A 17,160-nucleotide genomic window follows, 5' to 3' on the forward strand; every position below is an offset into this window, starting at 1 on the left:
CTCTTTCTTTTTTTCCACCTCTCTTCCTCCCCCTTTCCCTTCCTCCCTTCCTTCCTTCCCTCCTTCCTTTCCTTCCTTCCTCCCTCCCTCCCTCTCTCCCTCTCCATCTCTTCCTCTGTTCCTTTCTTATTTGGCTGCCCCATGGTGTATGGCATTCCCAGGCCAGGGATTGAATCCAAGCCAGAGTTGCAAGCTGAGCCATGAGTGTGACCAGTCAGGTTCCTTGAACCCACTGTATGGGACCAGGGATCAGACCTGCATCCTGGCACTGCAGAGCCATGGCAGACCCTGTTGCACCCCAGCGGGAACTCCTGAAAACTCATTCTTAAACTCAGGTCATTGTCATTCATACTGGCTCTCCTTGTAATCCTCTCCCCACCCAATGCCCCCAGACAGTTTACCAAAGACATTAAAAGAGCAGCAGCTCCATTATGTTTAAAGTGGAGAATTAAAACCCTTCTGTTACCTGCAGAAATCACACCAGGTTTACCCTTCACTGTTTATAGTTCTGATCTGGACAGCCTCCTTGAGGTATCTTCTGAAAGATGAGCATGGCGAAGCCACAGGCTTAGGATTCAGGACTCAGGGAGTATCCCATTTGCCTGTCTCATCGATACATGCATCATCCCAAACCCCCGTGAGAATGTTGGTGAATTGTCAGTATTGAGGTCTGAGCCATCTGAGTAGTGAGAGGTGTGGTCCCCCCACTTCCTTTTATGCCGGAGCATGAGAAAAATACAAAGAACAGAGTTTCAATGATGCTTGTCTGCGTAAGGAAGGATGCTAGTATGTCCTGAGCCTCGCAAAATTGCATTTCAATCAAGCTGCCCTCCTCCAGTTAGAGAAGCCAGAAGGCGCATATTGGATCGGGGGCTGGAAAAACACATTATGTGGAGGAGTAAACAGAAAAGGGACAGGAAGAAGCAGAAAATAGGCGTACGTGAGAAAAACAAGACCCAGATTCTGATAGGCGGCTGGCTGGGGATAAACACAATTTGCTCCTAAGGCAGACCGAAGTGGCACTTCGTCTTATGCAATCCCTTCCAGTCTTTTGCCTTGAACCAACAAGAGAAGAGGAAAAACAACAATGTTTCCGTGCTGCAATCCTCTTTCTGGTGAAGGGTCTCAGGAAACCACGGGTTTTAATGAATTGTCAAACCTGCTTTCAGGTGGTGCTGGAAACACAGTAGCAGTGGTTGCAGCTTTGCTGCACCCATGGCTTGGGGGCTGCTGGCTCCGTAGCCCATCTCTTTATTTGCCGTACTTGTATTTATTGAGCACCTACTATGTAGCATAGCCTGGCACTGAGCAAGACAGACCACGTTCCCTGCCCAGGAGTGGCTTACATCTTGGGTCGTGATGGGCTGGCAGCAACCTGCTGGGAAGTGGGGAGTGGGGTGCAGGTTGTATAAGGGAAGTGTCACTTGTCTGGGTGGAGTTACATGTCCACTAGAGAAAACCAATTAAACCCATCCTGGCCAGGTGGGATGCTCTAGATCATCTCAGGTCTAGGCTGAGAAAGGGCATGGCTAGGACATTCCTGGATGACACAGGGGAAATTTCCCACAACTTTTAGGGGTAGGAGGGCTCCAGGTGCTTTGTTAGGAATGAAGAGAGGCGTTTAGGGTTGAGAGATGTAGGACCAGGGTAGCCATGGGCTGGAGGCAGCCCCCAATGGCTCGGGAATCCTGCAGCCTGTTGAGACAACACTGCTAACTTGATGTCAGCCTTGCCAGGAGTCTTTATACCATAGCAAGCGGTCAACACCTCCAACACCTCCATAAACTGGAATTGGCAGGAGCTGTTAAGATCCAGTTCCTACCTGTCTTCATTAGTTGGAGGGCTATGTATTCTGATTCCAGACGTATTAAATACCCATTTATTCCCCAAAGCTTAGAGAGCTAGAAGCCTATTTCCACTCTTTCGGAATGTAAATCCCTTTCAACTTTTGTATACAGTGACCTCTTGTGATTCAATAATTCTGGGATTATAAAGATTCTATAATTGAGTTGTCTCAGTGGATTGAATGGTGTAACTTAATTGTCATCCAGTGTCATTAGTCTTGTTAAAGTTTGGAGGAACTCAAGAAAGCTTTCTTAGAATAGGGACAGTCTTTCTGGCCTTAGAGTGGGAATTTTGAGTTTAAATTTCCTGTTCAATGGGTCTTCAAGTTTGGCTTCAAGTTGTGATGTATAAATCAGTCTTCATGAAACATGGCATGGAATGACAACTTGAATTTCATGGTACAACTTATCTTAATAGACTGGTAGGTATTTGGCTCTGGGATTCTCTTGGAGATGTTTGAGCAGATGAATAGAAGTCTATAAGATATATACTGACATTAATGCCAGAGACTCCAGACCAGCTGGTCAGACAGAAATCCATGGTGACTATGCTGATGCTGCGCCCACAGGGCCACATAAATGCTGTTCCCTTTTCAGTGCAACTTTGGGACTTCCCATCGTGGCTCAGCAGTTAAAAAACCTGACTAGCATCCATGAGGACTCGGGTTCGATCCCTGAACCTTGCTCAGTGGGTTGAGGATCCAGCGTTGCTGTGAGCTGTGGTGTAGGTCAGAGAGGTGGCTTGAATCCAGTGTTGGTTGCTGTGGCTGTGGTGTAGGCCAGTGGCTACAGCTCTGATTTGACCCCTACCCTGGGAACCTGCATATGCCACAGGTGCGTCCCTAAGAAAAGAAAAAAACAAAAACAATCAATGCAGCTTTGTGGGAAAGTCACTTAAAAAAAGTGACTTTTTTAAAAAACATCATTTGAAAAATCCCAATAGTACACCTGATATTTATGTGCTTAAAAAAAGAAAAACAATAAACAATTTTGACTTTTTTTTTTAACCTCAAACAAGTTATACAGACATTTTTAAATCACAAAAAAAGCAGTAGGATATGAGCATTCATTCTTAAAAAATGTGTTTATATCCATGCTTTTAAAAGGTGCCTTTTCTTGAAACTAGGAGATAAGTGAGGTTTAAAATCCAAATAGTATGATCTTTTTTAATGCTATTTTGATTGTAAACCTCACTTATCTCCTAGTTTCAAGGAAAGGCACCTGAAGAAACAAACAAACAAAAAAAACCCTGGAGTTTGGAGTTGATACATACAAACTCTGACATTGAGAATGGATAAGCCATGAGGTCCTGCTGTACGGCTCAGGGAACTCTATCCATTCTCCTGGGATAGACCAGGATGGAAGATAATATAAGAAAAAGAATGGGAGTTCCCGTCGTGGCGCAGTGGTTAATGAATCCGACTAGGAACCATGAGGTTGCGGGTTCGATCCCTGCCCTTGCTCAGTGGGTTAACGATCCGGCGTTGCCGTGAGCTGTGGTGTAGGTTGCAGACACGGCTAGGATCCCACGTTGCTGTGGCTCTGGAGTAGGCCGGTGGCTACAGCTCCGATTAGACCTCTAGCCTGGGAACCTCCATATGCTGCGGGAGCGGCCCAAGAAATAGCAACAACAACAACAACAAAAAGACAAAAAAAAAAAAAAAAGAAAGATAAAGAATGGATGTAGGTGTGTGTCTGGGTCACTACGCTGTACAGCAGAAATTGGCACAACATTATAGATCAACTACACTTAAAAAAAGAAAAAATCCCCCCCCCACAAAAAAACCAACATTACCATGGTAATCAAGGAACAAAGCTTGCTTTTGTTCACCATCTAAAACTTTTGCCCAGTGAAAAAAATGTTCAGCACTACAATGTATCTAAGAAAGAAGGTTCTACTTACAGGAGATTGTGTCTCAGGAGTTGAGCAATGGAAACAGTGTGCTTCGCCTTTGATCTTCATTCATCGCTTCAGTGGGCATTATTTGAACGCGCGTCTTTGTTTGATTCTTGGGAGTGGGATTGCAAGGGTCCGAACCAGCACACCGGGGGCTGAAACCACACGAACACGGGCGGGGGTGTTTTTCAAATGAAAACTGGCTGAGAGTTCTCCTGTCTTCCTGTCCTGACCTTAAGAAGGACCAGCTCTATCCAACCACAGCTTTTGTTGCACTTGAGAAAAAGCAGGGCGTTCCCATCGTGGCTCAGCCAGTTACAAACCTGGCTAGTATCCACGAGGACGCAAGTTCGATCCCTGGCCTCCCTTGGTGGGTTAAGGGTCCAGTGTTGTCACAAGCTGCAGTGTAGGTTGCAGATGCAGCTTGGCTCCAGTGTGGCAGTGGCTGTGGTGGTGGCTGGTCACTGCAGCTCCAATTCAACCCCTAGCCTGGGTGCTTCCATATGCCATAGGTGCAGACCTAAAAAGAAAGAAAGAACAAAGGAAGGAAAGAAAAGAGAAAGAAGGAAGGAAGGGCATATACATCTCCGTCACTTCGAGGATATACGTGAAGTCTTAGCATTCCTTTTCCTTTTTGGACACTCTTCACCAAAGCCTGCATTCCCCGCAGTGACCTTCCTGGCATTCACCTTGTGAGTTCTTGCCCTGCCCTTCTCAGCCGAGTATTAAAGGACAGCGTCCCTGCACATAATTGTGGGAAGGGAGGGTAACTGACATGTCCCCCCCGGGACAGACAGAGCTCACTTGGCTGTTCCCTAAAAAAAGGTGTGACAGGGACATAGAAGTTGGAGGAAGTGTTATCAATGTTTCTTTGCTTCGTCCTGTTATCCCTCAGACGCTTCACCAACAGGCTTGACTTCTCAAACATTCCTTTCCTTCTGTGGGGGGGAAGCACCCTCATAAATGGATTTTTGTGTTTTCTGCTGCTTCTTCGTGTACTACACACATCTTCCCCCATGGCACGTCCTATTACCCTCCTCTTGACAGCATTAGACGGTTTTGGAAACAGATTATTTTCTCTTTTTTAATAATGCTTTTTATTGTTTTCCATTATAGCTGGTTTACAGTGTTCTGTCAGTTTTCTCCTGTACTGCAAGGTGACCCCGTCACACATACATGTAAACACTTTTTTTCCTCCCCTGATCATGTACCATCATACGTGACTAGATAGGAGTTCCCATCCTGGTGCAGTGGTTCACGAATCTGACTAGGAACCATGAGGTTGTGGGTTCGATCCCTGGCCTTGTGCAGTGGGTGAAGAATCTGGCATTGCTGTGAGCTGTGTGTAGGCTGGCAGCTGTAGCTCCAACTGGACCCCTAGCTGGGAACCTCCATATGCCACGGGGGCAGCCCTAAAAAAAGACAAAAAACAAACAAATAAATACATACGTAAGTAAATAATAAGTGACGAGATATAGTTCTCAGTGCTATACAGCAGGATCTCCTTGCTTATCCACTCCAAAGACAATAGTGGGCATCTATGAACCCCCAGTGCTCAGTCCATCCACTCCCTCCCCCTCCCCCTTGGCAACCCCAAGTCAGAAACAGTATTTCCTACTGAAATTTTCACATGTCCGACCGATGCGATGCCATTCATTCTTGGATGAAAAAAACGTGCCAGCCACGTCTTCTGTTCGTTTGTCCCAGTGGAAACATGCTTCTTTATAGAGACAAAAATCCATGCAGATGGGAGCTTCTTTCTCAAATGCCAAAAGCACAGTGTTTCTGAATTTTCCCAGGGGTGTGCAGTCTTAGCTCAGGACCCAGCTAGCAAAGGTCCCCTCTGCTCCTTGCCTCCTCACCTACTCTCTCCTGTCATTGTATTCATTTTCTGCAAGACGTGGCATCTCTGTTCTTTGATTTCCACATATGTCTCCGTTCTCCCAAAATAGCTGCTTGTGACTAAACTGCGTTGTGATGTGCTCCGATCTGCCGGTACACACAGCGTTTACCATGGGGACGTTTTAGTTCTAACCTAGGCGTGTTGTAGTTAACACACACCTATTCCGTGTATCAGGTACGAATGTTCACATGGAGTAGTTACCTCTTCCTCACCTCTGGCTCTTCTGTACAAAACTGATGCATGCTGCTTTTGTGCTTTTCTGCTTGTTGATCTCTTCCTCGTTGAACGTGTCATCTTTTTTTTTTCTTTCTTTCTTTCTTTTTTGGCTGCTCTACAGCATAATGAATTCCCAGGCCAAGAATCAGATTCGATCCGTGGTGGCGACCTAAGCCACAGCTGTAGCAATGCTGGATTCTTAATCCTGTGTGCTGGGCCGAGAATCGAACCTGAGTCTTAGCACTCGAAGACCCTGGCTATCCTGTTACTCCCCTGTGGGAACTCCTCTGTCATCTTTTTTATGTGACCATTGTGTTTCTTTAGAAGATGCGCTTGGTCACAAGACACGGCCCAGTTAGGATTGTCCCGTATCTGCTGTCTAACAGATGCTCTGCCAAGCATTTTGTACTTGTGTCTCTTTTAATCCCCTTAAAGAAAAGAGATTTGGGTTATAGTCATGTCCGATTTGGCTGTAGCAGAAAACAAGCAGTCACAGATGCTTCCATCAGAGGAACCTCTAGACAGTGATGGTCCATGAAGTTTCAGGGAGGCAGACCCCAAGGCCCCTCCCACGTCCTGGAGGATGCAGCAGCCTCCTGTGTGTGGGGATGGACCACAGTGGGGTAGCAGGAGGGAGGAAGGAGTGGGAAGGATGAGAGGAAAAGGGCACAGAGCTGTTAACTTCCAGGGCTGTTGGTCCCCTCTGTCCACCTGGCATTAGGGAGGCTGGACAGAATCACCTTCATTTTTGCTTTTTTTAGGGTCACATCTGCAGCATATGGAAATGCCCAGGAAAGGGTCGAATCAGAGCTGCAGCTGCCAGTCTACACCACAGCCACAGCAATGCCAGATCCAAGCCGCATTTGCAAAAGGTGTCACAGCTCTCGGCAACGGCGCAAGGCCAGGGATGGAACATGCATCCTCACAGGTACTAGTCAGGTTTTCAACCTGCTGAGCCACAGCAGGGACTGTGAGATCACCTTCATGATGGGTGTCTGTGAGTCCTGGTAATACCTCAGACAGTGGGCAGATGAGAATTCCATGACCAGTGTCTCTGAGCATTGTATTCAAATGGGGAGGCGGAGGTGTCCAAAGGCACAAGATCGATGCCCAGTCGCCAACTCGATGGCAAAGTTGGATTCGAAGCCAACACTGGCAGCTTTGAGAGTCTGCCCTGTGGTTTAAATTGGGACTTCTTCAGGGAGTTCCCATTGTGGCTCAGCAGGTTAACAATCTGACTAGTATCCATGAGGATGTGGGTTTGATCCCTGGCCTCGCTCAGTGGGTTAAGGATCCATTGTTGCTGAGAGCTGCAATGTAGGTCACAGGTGGGGCTCGGGTCCCACGTTGCTGTGGCTGCGGTGTAGGATAGCAGCTCCAAATTGACCCCTAGCTGGGAACTTCCATATGCCACAGATGCAGCCCTAATAAGACAAAAACAAAAAACAAAAAAAACAAGACATCCTATCTTGAAACGTCCATATCATGAAGATATGGCCCTAAATAAGCAAAAAAAAAAAAAAAAAAAAGGTACATTGGGACTTCGTCAGCTAAGACAATAATTTCTCTTACTCGCCATCACAGAGACCATTCTTCCTCCTAACTGTCTGTCCAGCCATGTCCACAGCCCCAAGGACAGTTTCATTCACATCTGCTTCTTCCCCAGGTCTCAGAGATGTTGGCTCTGGTCTTTGCTGGACCAGCTCAGACCCTGAGCCATACCCTCCAGCCGCTGTCATGTCCATCCTTCAGGCCCCTCCATGCACGGTCTTTCCTGAAGGTGCAGGGGGCTTGTCCTTGATACATGAGTTCCTTTTGACGCATAGAGACCCAGAGAGAGACATATCTCAAGATCTCTGACTTCCTTGCTCGTTTATCTGCTCTGCCCAGAGATGCTACCAAGCAGCCTGCCTCTCTGCCCGGCGGGAGGCTGTGTGGGGTGCTGAGTGACTTCAGGTGGCTTCCTAGGAGAGGCACACAGAGCATCCTAAGCTTCCTGTCTGCCCCCACGCAGGCTTTGGTGAGAAGAGCCGGCTTCTTCCCTCCCTTTTGGTGCCTTCCTGCTCTCCCCGACATCTCACTCATTACTGATCAAACCAGTACATTATTGACGAGCTCCTCCAGTAAGGGCCTGGGGGCCGACCTTGAACAGATGGGTTGAGCGTTCTGTGTCAGGCACCAGATACGGGGACTTTAAGACATGGGAGAGCAGAGTTCCCATTGTGGCTCAGCAGGTTACAAACCCAACTAGTATCCGTGAGGACGCAGGTTCGATCCTTGGTTTTGCTCAGTGGGTGAAGGATCTGGCGTTGCTGAAAGCTGCAGCAAAGGTTGCAGATGGGGCTCAGATCTGATGTGGCTGTGGCTGTGGTGTAGGTCAGCAGCTGCAGCTCCAATTTGACCCCTAGCCTGGGAACTTCCATATGCCGCCAGTGCAGCCCTAAAAAGAAGGGGGGAAAAAAAAGTCATGGAAGAGAGACAGTTCTTGCATTTATGGGTGAGAGCCAGGAACTTAGAGTGAAATGGAGCCCACTGACAATAATAGACCCTAAAGGCTGGATGTGTGGTGGACACTGGTCAAAGGACCAAGAAAATGCCGGTACCTTCTGGCAGGGAGTCTGGATAGGCTCCCAGAGAAGTTGAAGCAGCACCTCGAAGGATGGGTAGCATTTTAATCCACAGAGACAGTGAAGAGCAGGGCAGAGATTATCATGCTTTGTGTGCCCAGTTTGTGCAGGATTTATATAAACATATAAAAATACACATTTTTATATATTTATGTTTTAAAATATATTTATTTTAAATGCATATTTTATTTATTTATTTATTTTAAATATGTGTTTCTGTCCTCAAAAAAGCAAAAGCAGAGGCTTAGTGAAAGGGACCATTGGGGTTTTAGACACTCAGGCATCCGTAGTGGAGATCGGCTTGCTCTAGAATTGAATTGAGAAGCAAATGCTCTCGGCCTCAGCCCTCAGCTCCTTCCTCTTAGTGTGTTTGCACCGTGAACCCCACTGCAGCCAGCTCAGGAGGCTGGCACACCTGCATCTTATAGGCGATGAGCCCAGAGCCCATGTTGCACCTGGCATGAATTCTTTGTTATGGCTGAGCAGGTCTCTACCTTCTTGAAGTGCATGGCAGGGTGATGTCGGTGCATGCTCTCATTTGGGGTAATTGACAGCCATGCCCCCGTGACACCCACCTCTGTCCTTGTCAACCGCAGGCACGTCCATCTGGAAAGCCTTCTTCTTCACACCCAAGTTCTCCCCCGAGGGCGCCAATGGATGCTTTGCCACACACGTGTGCTTCTGTCACGGGCATTCCATCACCCACCACGACCCTCCTTTGCTGTTTGACATCTCCCAAGACCCGCGAGAGACAGACCCGTTAACTCCGACGTCCGAGCCCCGGTTCTGGGAGATCCTGGAGGTGATGCAGCAAGCGGCAGCCCGCCACACCAGGACCCTGCAGGACGTCCCTGATCAGCTGTCACCGGGAAACATCATCTGGAAGCCGTGGCTCCAGATGTGCTGCTCCTGGTCTGGTCTGTCCTGCCAGTGTGACCGGGAAAAGGAGGAGGGGAGAGGGAGCCATTAGCTGTGGGCCTCCTCCTCCCTCACGGATGCACACTGGAAGCAGCCCTGACATCACCCGGAATGCAGATCGGTTCTCTGTCTTATCACCTGGTGGCTCCATCAAGAGCCACACAGTTAGCCCACGGGGGAAAAAAAATCAAGGTTTGTAGGAAGTAGAGACACAGGTGTTCAGGTTACGTCTTCCATGGCCAACGCTCATGGGAAAGCAGCGGACCGGATTCCAATGAGCGTGGCCAACACCGGGGCAGACAAAGTAGGCAGGTGCACAGGTAACCCATTCACCTCCCAGCTAATGTGCATGACCAGCGGTAGAAGGTGTCACTTCTTCCACAGGCCGGTCTGAGGCAGCGGCCACCGTGATTCCCCACAGTGCACTATGAAAGAGGGAGTGCGCTTGAGAGAGCGTTTACGAAATCAAACCCGGGCAACGTTACAATGAATAACAACAGACCATGTTCTTAACCAGTAATGGATGATGAGTTTCCAGTTTGGTTTTTGGAAGGCAGTCACTGTCAGTGTTATTTCCAATGCATATGGATACCCTTCGTGATGTATATGTTTATATACAATTTCTTTCTTTGAGAAGTTTACAGTATTTAAAATCAGAAACTGGGGAGTTCCCGCTGGGGCACGGTGGGTTAAGAATCTGACTGCTGAGGCTCGGGTCGCTATGGAGGTGGATATGCAATCCCTGGCCCGGGAACTTCCATATGCTGAGGATGCAGCCATAAGAATAAAAATGAAATCCAAAACTAGAAGCTTGTCATTATTTAAGTAAAAACAGTAGAGGCTCACAGATGGTTTCTACGACAAACTTTTGGGTGACATCCTCAGGGGGAATTAATACCAAGACCAATCCCCCCTCTACGAATTTCCATCCCACAGTTGGTAGTATTTGATTTGGGTTCTGCTGTTTCTTTGGCAAACAGCATTCTGCATGAAAACAGTACTTCAGCAATGCCACGGGTCAAGGAGTCCCTTCTCACAGAATGCAGAAGTGTTGGCGCGTCAAATGTATGATACTTTGTGTGTGAGGGGGAAAACGCAAGCAAACCGTGACCCATGATCATGAAACCTTGTGTCCTTGCAGAATTTGGTGATGAAAGAACCATGCTTCATGTTTGTCCTGCTGTTTGGGGCAGTCAGATCCGGTGGCTAAGAAATAGCTCTGCCTTGAATCTGCCATGCAATGCGCAGTTTCGTTTGAATTCCATTTCCCCACCCTCAGTAACACAGGGACAAATCATAACCAGGTCACGTAGGAGATGAGCACGTGGGGACAGAGCTGCAGCATCTGAACCACCAGCACCCCCCACCCCAAGGAAAAAATTCACCTGTGTGCCGAACACAGATGTTACCTTCTGACACAGTGCGGCCTCCAGCAGTGCCATGCAAATCCCTATACTCGTCAGTCCACAGCAGCCACCGTCCACCTGCTCCCCCACTCCCTGTCCCCTCTTTTGGGAACATGTCTTGGCTTCTGCTCTTGGCTCAGGGTTTTCTGGTCCTATGAGATTTCAGTCAGTGGAGTATCCCACCCCACCGGGCACCTTGAAAAGAATGCAGTATCTCCGGCTTTCTGACAGTGGCTCTGATTTCTGATTCTGATTTCCTCAATTTGTCCCCCCTGAAGCATTTCTAAGATCCAACAGCATCTCCCCAGCTTGTCTATTTCAAATTTTACCCTTGCTTTTTTCTTAAAAAATGAATTCCTGCTCCCCCTGCCCCTGCCCCAGGAACGGGTCAAAGTTGGAAAACAAACAGGATTCTGTCTTTGACTGCATATTTCTCATTCCAGAATTAGCCAAAAATCCATCATATTGCTTTAGAAATTGTCTCAGTAAAGAATGCATGAGCATGTGAATAAAGTGATCGGATTATTGCTATTATCATGCAAAAACAGAAGCCACTCTTAGGAACTTATGTTTTAAAAATGATCGTGTTTACTCAGAGCTGAACATACTTCCTGCAGGTGGATTTTGACAGAACCTTTGATGATGTGGGAAATGTGTGAGGATGAAATAACTTGAAGGACTTGTATAGACGATGTGACTACATAGCTATGTGTAGAATTAATTGTTTAATCTGTACGATGTCGACAGCCCATGAAGGATGCATATGCCTCTAGAGGTACAATGAGCTTTAAGGTATGTGCCTCAAAATAGCTTGGATCCCCATTGTGTTTCAGGGTATTTGAAAATCAGGTTTATGTGTAATCCTTCACACCACTTCACCTCCGAACGTTTTCCTTGGAACGTACAACAGGAAATTTGAATTCCTTCGCCTGTGAGCTCTTGGGCTGCATGTCCGCACCTCAGTGGGTTTTGAAACTCGCAACAAATTCTTTTTAAAAAGTCTTTATATTTCTAGAATCCCATAGATGTTAAAAGCTAAGCAAACAGCAACCTACAGACAGGCGTTGCTTGACGGCGTCCGCAATGCTGCTTGAAGAGCAAAAAATCGCAAAATCGAGGTATGGACGTGTTCCAGAAAGGAAACAGATTTCAGTGTCCCTGAAAGGGTATCCATGAAGGAAGAGGGAAGAAACGGGAAACGTATTTGGCACGTGTCTGAACAAAGCGATCTGGGCAGGGAGCGCATCTGTGAAGGTTTCTGAGAACCTCATTCCAATGTCAATGCAAAATGAAAATAAAATTTTCCTTGGCAATGAAACTTTCTGTGCTTTCTGGCCCTGCTTTCTCATGGGTCTCCATTCAGCAAGCGTTCGAGTCTTCACTGTGTTTGGGCATGACATTAGGTGATGAGGAACACAGATTTTGAGTTCAGCAAATGTTTACAGAGTTTCTGAGGCTCCTGGGGGAGGGAAGGAGGTCAGAAGGACAGAGACAGATAAGAAAGAAAATAGTCCCTGACTTTCATGCTCAGAGGGCAGGAAGAGGCCAAATTACACCCCCCCCCCACACACACACACACAGCCTCTCTTCAGAGGCTCACAAAAAAATGTCTAATGACTGTTAAAATCAAAAGGAAAGAATATTTGGAATTGAGGACCTTATGTGCACAGGGACCAATGCAGTCGTAAAATAGAATTTTTGTGTGTTTGAATGGGGTTTCTGTTTTTATGTAACCTGTCTTCATCTTAAAACATAGGTGCATGTATTTCCCTCATGCACCCATGAAAGTCTTAACCAGCCCGGGACCCAGGTGAAGCAGCTTCTTTGTTCAACCGATGTTGGAAGGAGAGAAGAGTCTCAATTTTGACCTAACACCCCTTGTTCTCTCTGCCTTCCACCGGGGTTCCTTAGGGAAGCAGCACAGAGTCAGTTTACACTGCTGAAGCCATGAGGACAAAGAGGTGGGCAGTGATGCTGGGCGTTACGTGGGCATCATTGGTGCAGCTGTTCTGGATAAAAACTAACACGTGCCCATCGGGAGGCGGGCAGACATGGTCATAATAGGGAGAAGTGTGTGTGGATGGAAGATGTTGATTTAAGTGGGCTACTGTCTGGTTGCCATAAATGCCAAGCCTCATGACCCCTCTTCAGTCCTTAGATGATGCAAGGTATAAGGTCACTGACCCAGTGCCTCTTTAACTGTAACTGCCTGATGGCCCCCACCTCTCACCCATCTAGGCTTCCTCCCAGAGCCTCAGACAGGACAGCCCGGGCTCCCTGGCCATCTTTGGCCATCAGCAACATCCTGTCAACCTCAACTCCATACCATCTGTTTGTGTCACGGGCTCGGCATAAAGCAATCGTAATTGACCAATCGTAATTGAACAGTGTCATATGACAGGAGCCGTTTCAATGAAGGCAATGTCAGCTTTCATAATTAGAATACTAGCAGCTTGAGAATGACCCATGTGTTTGTGCAAAGGATCTATTATCATGGAGCAATGTCTTCATTTGTGAAGAAGTACTTACTGCAGCATTTCAACTAGGAGACCCTCAAATGTTTGCCCTAAAAGTGGTTCTACTCATGAAGTTCAGATCCTCTAAATATCTTTTCAGGGGGACTGTTTTTTATCCTAACTGGTAGATCCAGCTCATCTTCAAAGAAGTCGATTATCAAATGAATCAATATTCAAAACTAGAGAGTTCCCTGGTGGCTCAGTGGGTTAAGGAGCTGGCATGGTCACCAGTGGCTCTGATTACTGTGGTGGATCAGGTTTGATCCCTGGCCCTGGAACTTCCACATGCTGCAGGTGTGGCCAAAAAATAAAATTGGATCCAAAGACACAGAAAATAAATCAAAGGGGAAAGGGAGGCAGGGAGGGACTAAATTAGGAGTATGAGGTTAACAGATGTAAATTACTGTGTACAAAATAGTTAAGCAACAAGGATTTATGGGGGAGTTCCTGTTGTGGCTCAGTGTTTAACGAATCCAACTAGGAACCATGAGATTGTGGGTTTGATTCCTGGCCTCACTCCGTGGGTCAAGGATTCGGCGTTGCCGTGAGCTGTGGTGTAGGTTGCAGATGCAGCTCAAATCCCCAGTTGCTGTGGCTCTGGCGTAGGCTGGTGGCTGCAGCTCCGATTGGACCCCTAGCCTGGGCATCTCCATATGCCATGGGTGTGGCCATAGAAAAGACAAAATGACAAACAAACAAAAAAACAAACAGGGATTTATGGTGTAGCACAAAGTTATATTCAATATCTTGAAATAACCTGTAATGGAAATATATGTATATGTGTGTGTGTGTATTTACCTGGATCACTTTGCTTTATTCCCGAAATACGCCTTATAAATCAACTATATTTCAGTTTTTAAAAAGGCAGATTGTACAATGCTTGGCCAGGTATGATTTACCCAATAAGCAAAGATACTTACTTTCAGAGGGAGGTCCAGGATATAAAATTGGCCTCCCTGATTATATGAGGATCTCAGGTTTCAAACTATATTACCTATGCTGAGGAATAGTGGTGTTTTGCTAAAGACAAAATTTCCAGTGAATATATTTTCATAAATACAAACTTCGAATTGCCTATCAAAATGTATGTTGTCTGCACTTAGTCCAGGGTGCAAAAATAAGGACACATAAAAATAAGGCCTATTCTCTAGTGGGCAGGGCCTCTGGGTAACTGCATTTGAAGCAGAAACCGTCTCAGAGCTCAGAAGTTCAGATTCATCCCAGCGGGTGCTGGGCAAGAGGATATTTCCTTTATCACTGGGACCCTACGTGATACTCAGGGCTAGCCCGAAATTCCCCACATGGTCCTCTGCTTGTAGCTACTGAATGCAGAACATTCAATTAAGGCCTGAGCTGGTCCTAAGGAATGATGATGCCACGGTGGTGATGGAAGAGCCTGGATCCCCGTGGTCACCACTTGGAGCAGCTCCAGAGAGCCTCGCAGTCAACACATGATTGACCTGGACCAGATCCAGTCTCTCTTTAAACCACTGAGATTTGGAGGTTGTTAGTGTAACAGTAGCTAGGGTTATTGACCTGACCGAATATACTAGCTTGGCAACATTGTATAAACCTGACATTCTGTGGTAGTTTCTTGAATGGCAAAACATTTTTGGATTTGCTACTGCTGCTAGAAGCCTATACTCTCTTTTTTTTTTTTTTTTTTTTAATTTTCATTTTACAGTGGGAAGAATCCCTAACATGAGATCTACCCTCTTAACAGATTTTTGAGTACAGTACCATATTTTTAACTCCAGGTACAGTGCTGTGCAGCAGATGTCTAGAATTTATTCATCTTGCATAACTGAAACTTTGGACTCATCTCACCCCAGCCCCTGGCGACCATTGTTTTGCTCTCTGCCTCTGTGACTTTGACTGTTTTAGGTAATTCCTCATACAAGTAGAATCATGCAATTTCTGCTCTTCCGTGACTGACTTATTTCACTTAGCATCCTGTCCCTAAGACTCACCCGTGTCATTGTATCCTGCAAGTTTTCCTCTGTTTTAAGGTTCAAGAGTGTCAGTTGTCCAAAAAGCAAAAGGTAACACGTCTTGGCCAGGATGTAGAGACACTGGAATGCTCAACACTGTTGGTGGGAATGCAGAAATGGTAGAGCTGCTGAGAAAAACAGTATGACGATGCCTCCAAAAATGAGAATGACCGTAGGATCCAGCCTTCCCACTTCTGGATATGTATCCCCCCTCGCCCCATTTAAATCGGGATCTCAAATAGATAGCTGCCCAGCCATGTTCATGGCAGCATTACTCACAACAGCCAAGATGTAGACAAAATCCTAGATGTCCCTCAGAGAATGGACAAGGAAGTGTGATTTCTGCATTAATTCTTTAAAGACCATCCACTGCAAGAAGATGGGAAACAAATGAATTTAAAAAGAAACTGCGCTGGGCACTACCACCAACTGACTAAGGTCCAGAATTGAGGATGAGTGATTCTTCAACCGCAGTGTGAGTGAGCAACAGACAGTGTTGGGAATGTTCCATTAAGCGACTGTTGGATGATTTCTCAAGTGCTGTGGTCCTTTCTCAAAGTGGACTGTTAGATTTTGCCTCATTGATTGTAGGGAGACAGATTTCAAAGTATATATGCCTAGGAATGATGATATTTCTAATGACACATCTTTGAAGGTATATATACACATATATATATATATTTTTTTATTACTCAAATGAATTTATCACATCTGTAGTTGGATAATGATCATCACAATCCAATTTCACAGGATTTCCATCCCACAACCCAAGCACATCCCCCCCCCACCCCTCAAACTGTCTCCTCCAGAGACCACAAGTTTTTCAATGTCTGTGAGTCAGCATCTGTTCTGCAAAGAAGTTCAGTCTGTCCTTTTTTCAGATTCCACATGTCAGTGAAAGCATTGGATGTTGGTGTCTCATTGTATGGCTGACTTCCCTTAGCATGATAATTTCTAGGTCCATCCATGTTGCTAAAAAGGCCAGTATTTCATTCCTTTTAATGGCTAAGTAATATTCCATTGTGTCTGTGGACCACATCTTCTTGATCCACTTCTCTGTTGATGGACATTTAGGTTGTTTCCATGTCTTGGCTATTGCAAAGAGTGCTGCAATGAACATCAGAGTACGTGTGTCTTTGGGAGTCATGGTTTTCTATGGATACATATGTATTTTTTTTTTATTTTTGGCCACACCCACGACATGTGGAAGTTTCTGGGCCAGGGATCCCAAACCCACTTTACCACTGTGACCTGAGCCCCAGCAGTGACAATGCTGGATCCTTTACCCAATGCACCACAGAAGGACTTGTGGTTATATGTTTATAAATCATTCTAGTTAGAAGACACTTGGTCCTGTTCAAAGCATTGATAAGACATTTAGTCCATACCAAAAGGTCCTTGACATTTGCTCCTGTCCAGAACCATTTGGCAAGAACTGAATATGCTGATGGACATTTTTAGACAGGACCAAATTTTGAGGACTTTTTAACAGATGTCTCCATGGATGCTTTGGAACGTACCAGATACCCTGCAGGGCACATTTTTTTAAATTCCTGCAAACTTAATATTTCGAAATACTTTTAAGGATATTTCCTGGGCATATATAAGTGACTCCAGTGAAGGCAATATTTTAGTTGTGTTGATCAGATTTTAGTCTTAGGAAAAGATCAAACAACAGTTTTTAAGCTGTTTTTGAGCCAACTTCTTTCAGCAACTTCTTTCAGCACCCTTTGAAATAAGACCATGTAACTCCTGTTTCATATTTCCAATTAACTCACAAGATGCTTGTTTCCTGTGCTTTTATTGAAAAGTCAGAGTTGAAAACATTCAGTAAACGCAGAG

The 17,160-nt window shown here is 46.0% G+C and overlaps 1 protein-coding gene across 1 annotated transcript in view; it reads left to right on the top strand.

Annotated features, from left to right (window-relative positions):
- Positions 1-12,129, top strand: part of STS (steroid sulfatase) — a 150,874-nt gene extending 138,745 nt beyond the window's left edge. Inside the window, 1 exon segment of the mRNA XM_021080518.1 lies at positions 9,084-12,129. Coding sequence (XP_020936177.1) covers positions 9,084-9,457 — 374 coding nt within the window. The 3' untranslated portion in view covers positions 9,458-12,129.

The sequence above is a fragment of the Sus scrofa genome, chromosome X (genome assembly GCF_000003025.6).
Source record: "Sus scrofa isolate TJ Tabasco breed Duroc chromosome X, Sscrofa11.1, whole genome shotgun sequence".
Lineage (NCBI taxonomy): Eukaryota > Metazoa > Chordata > Mammalia > Artiodactyla > Suidae > Sus > Sus scrofa.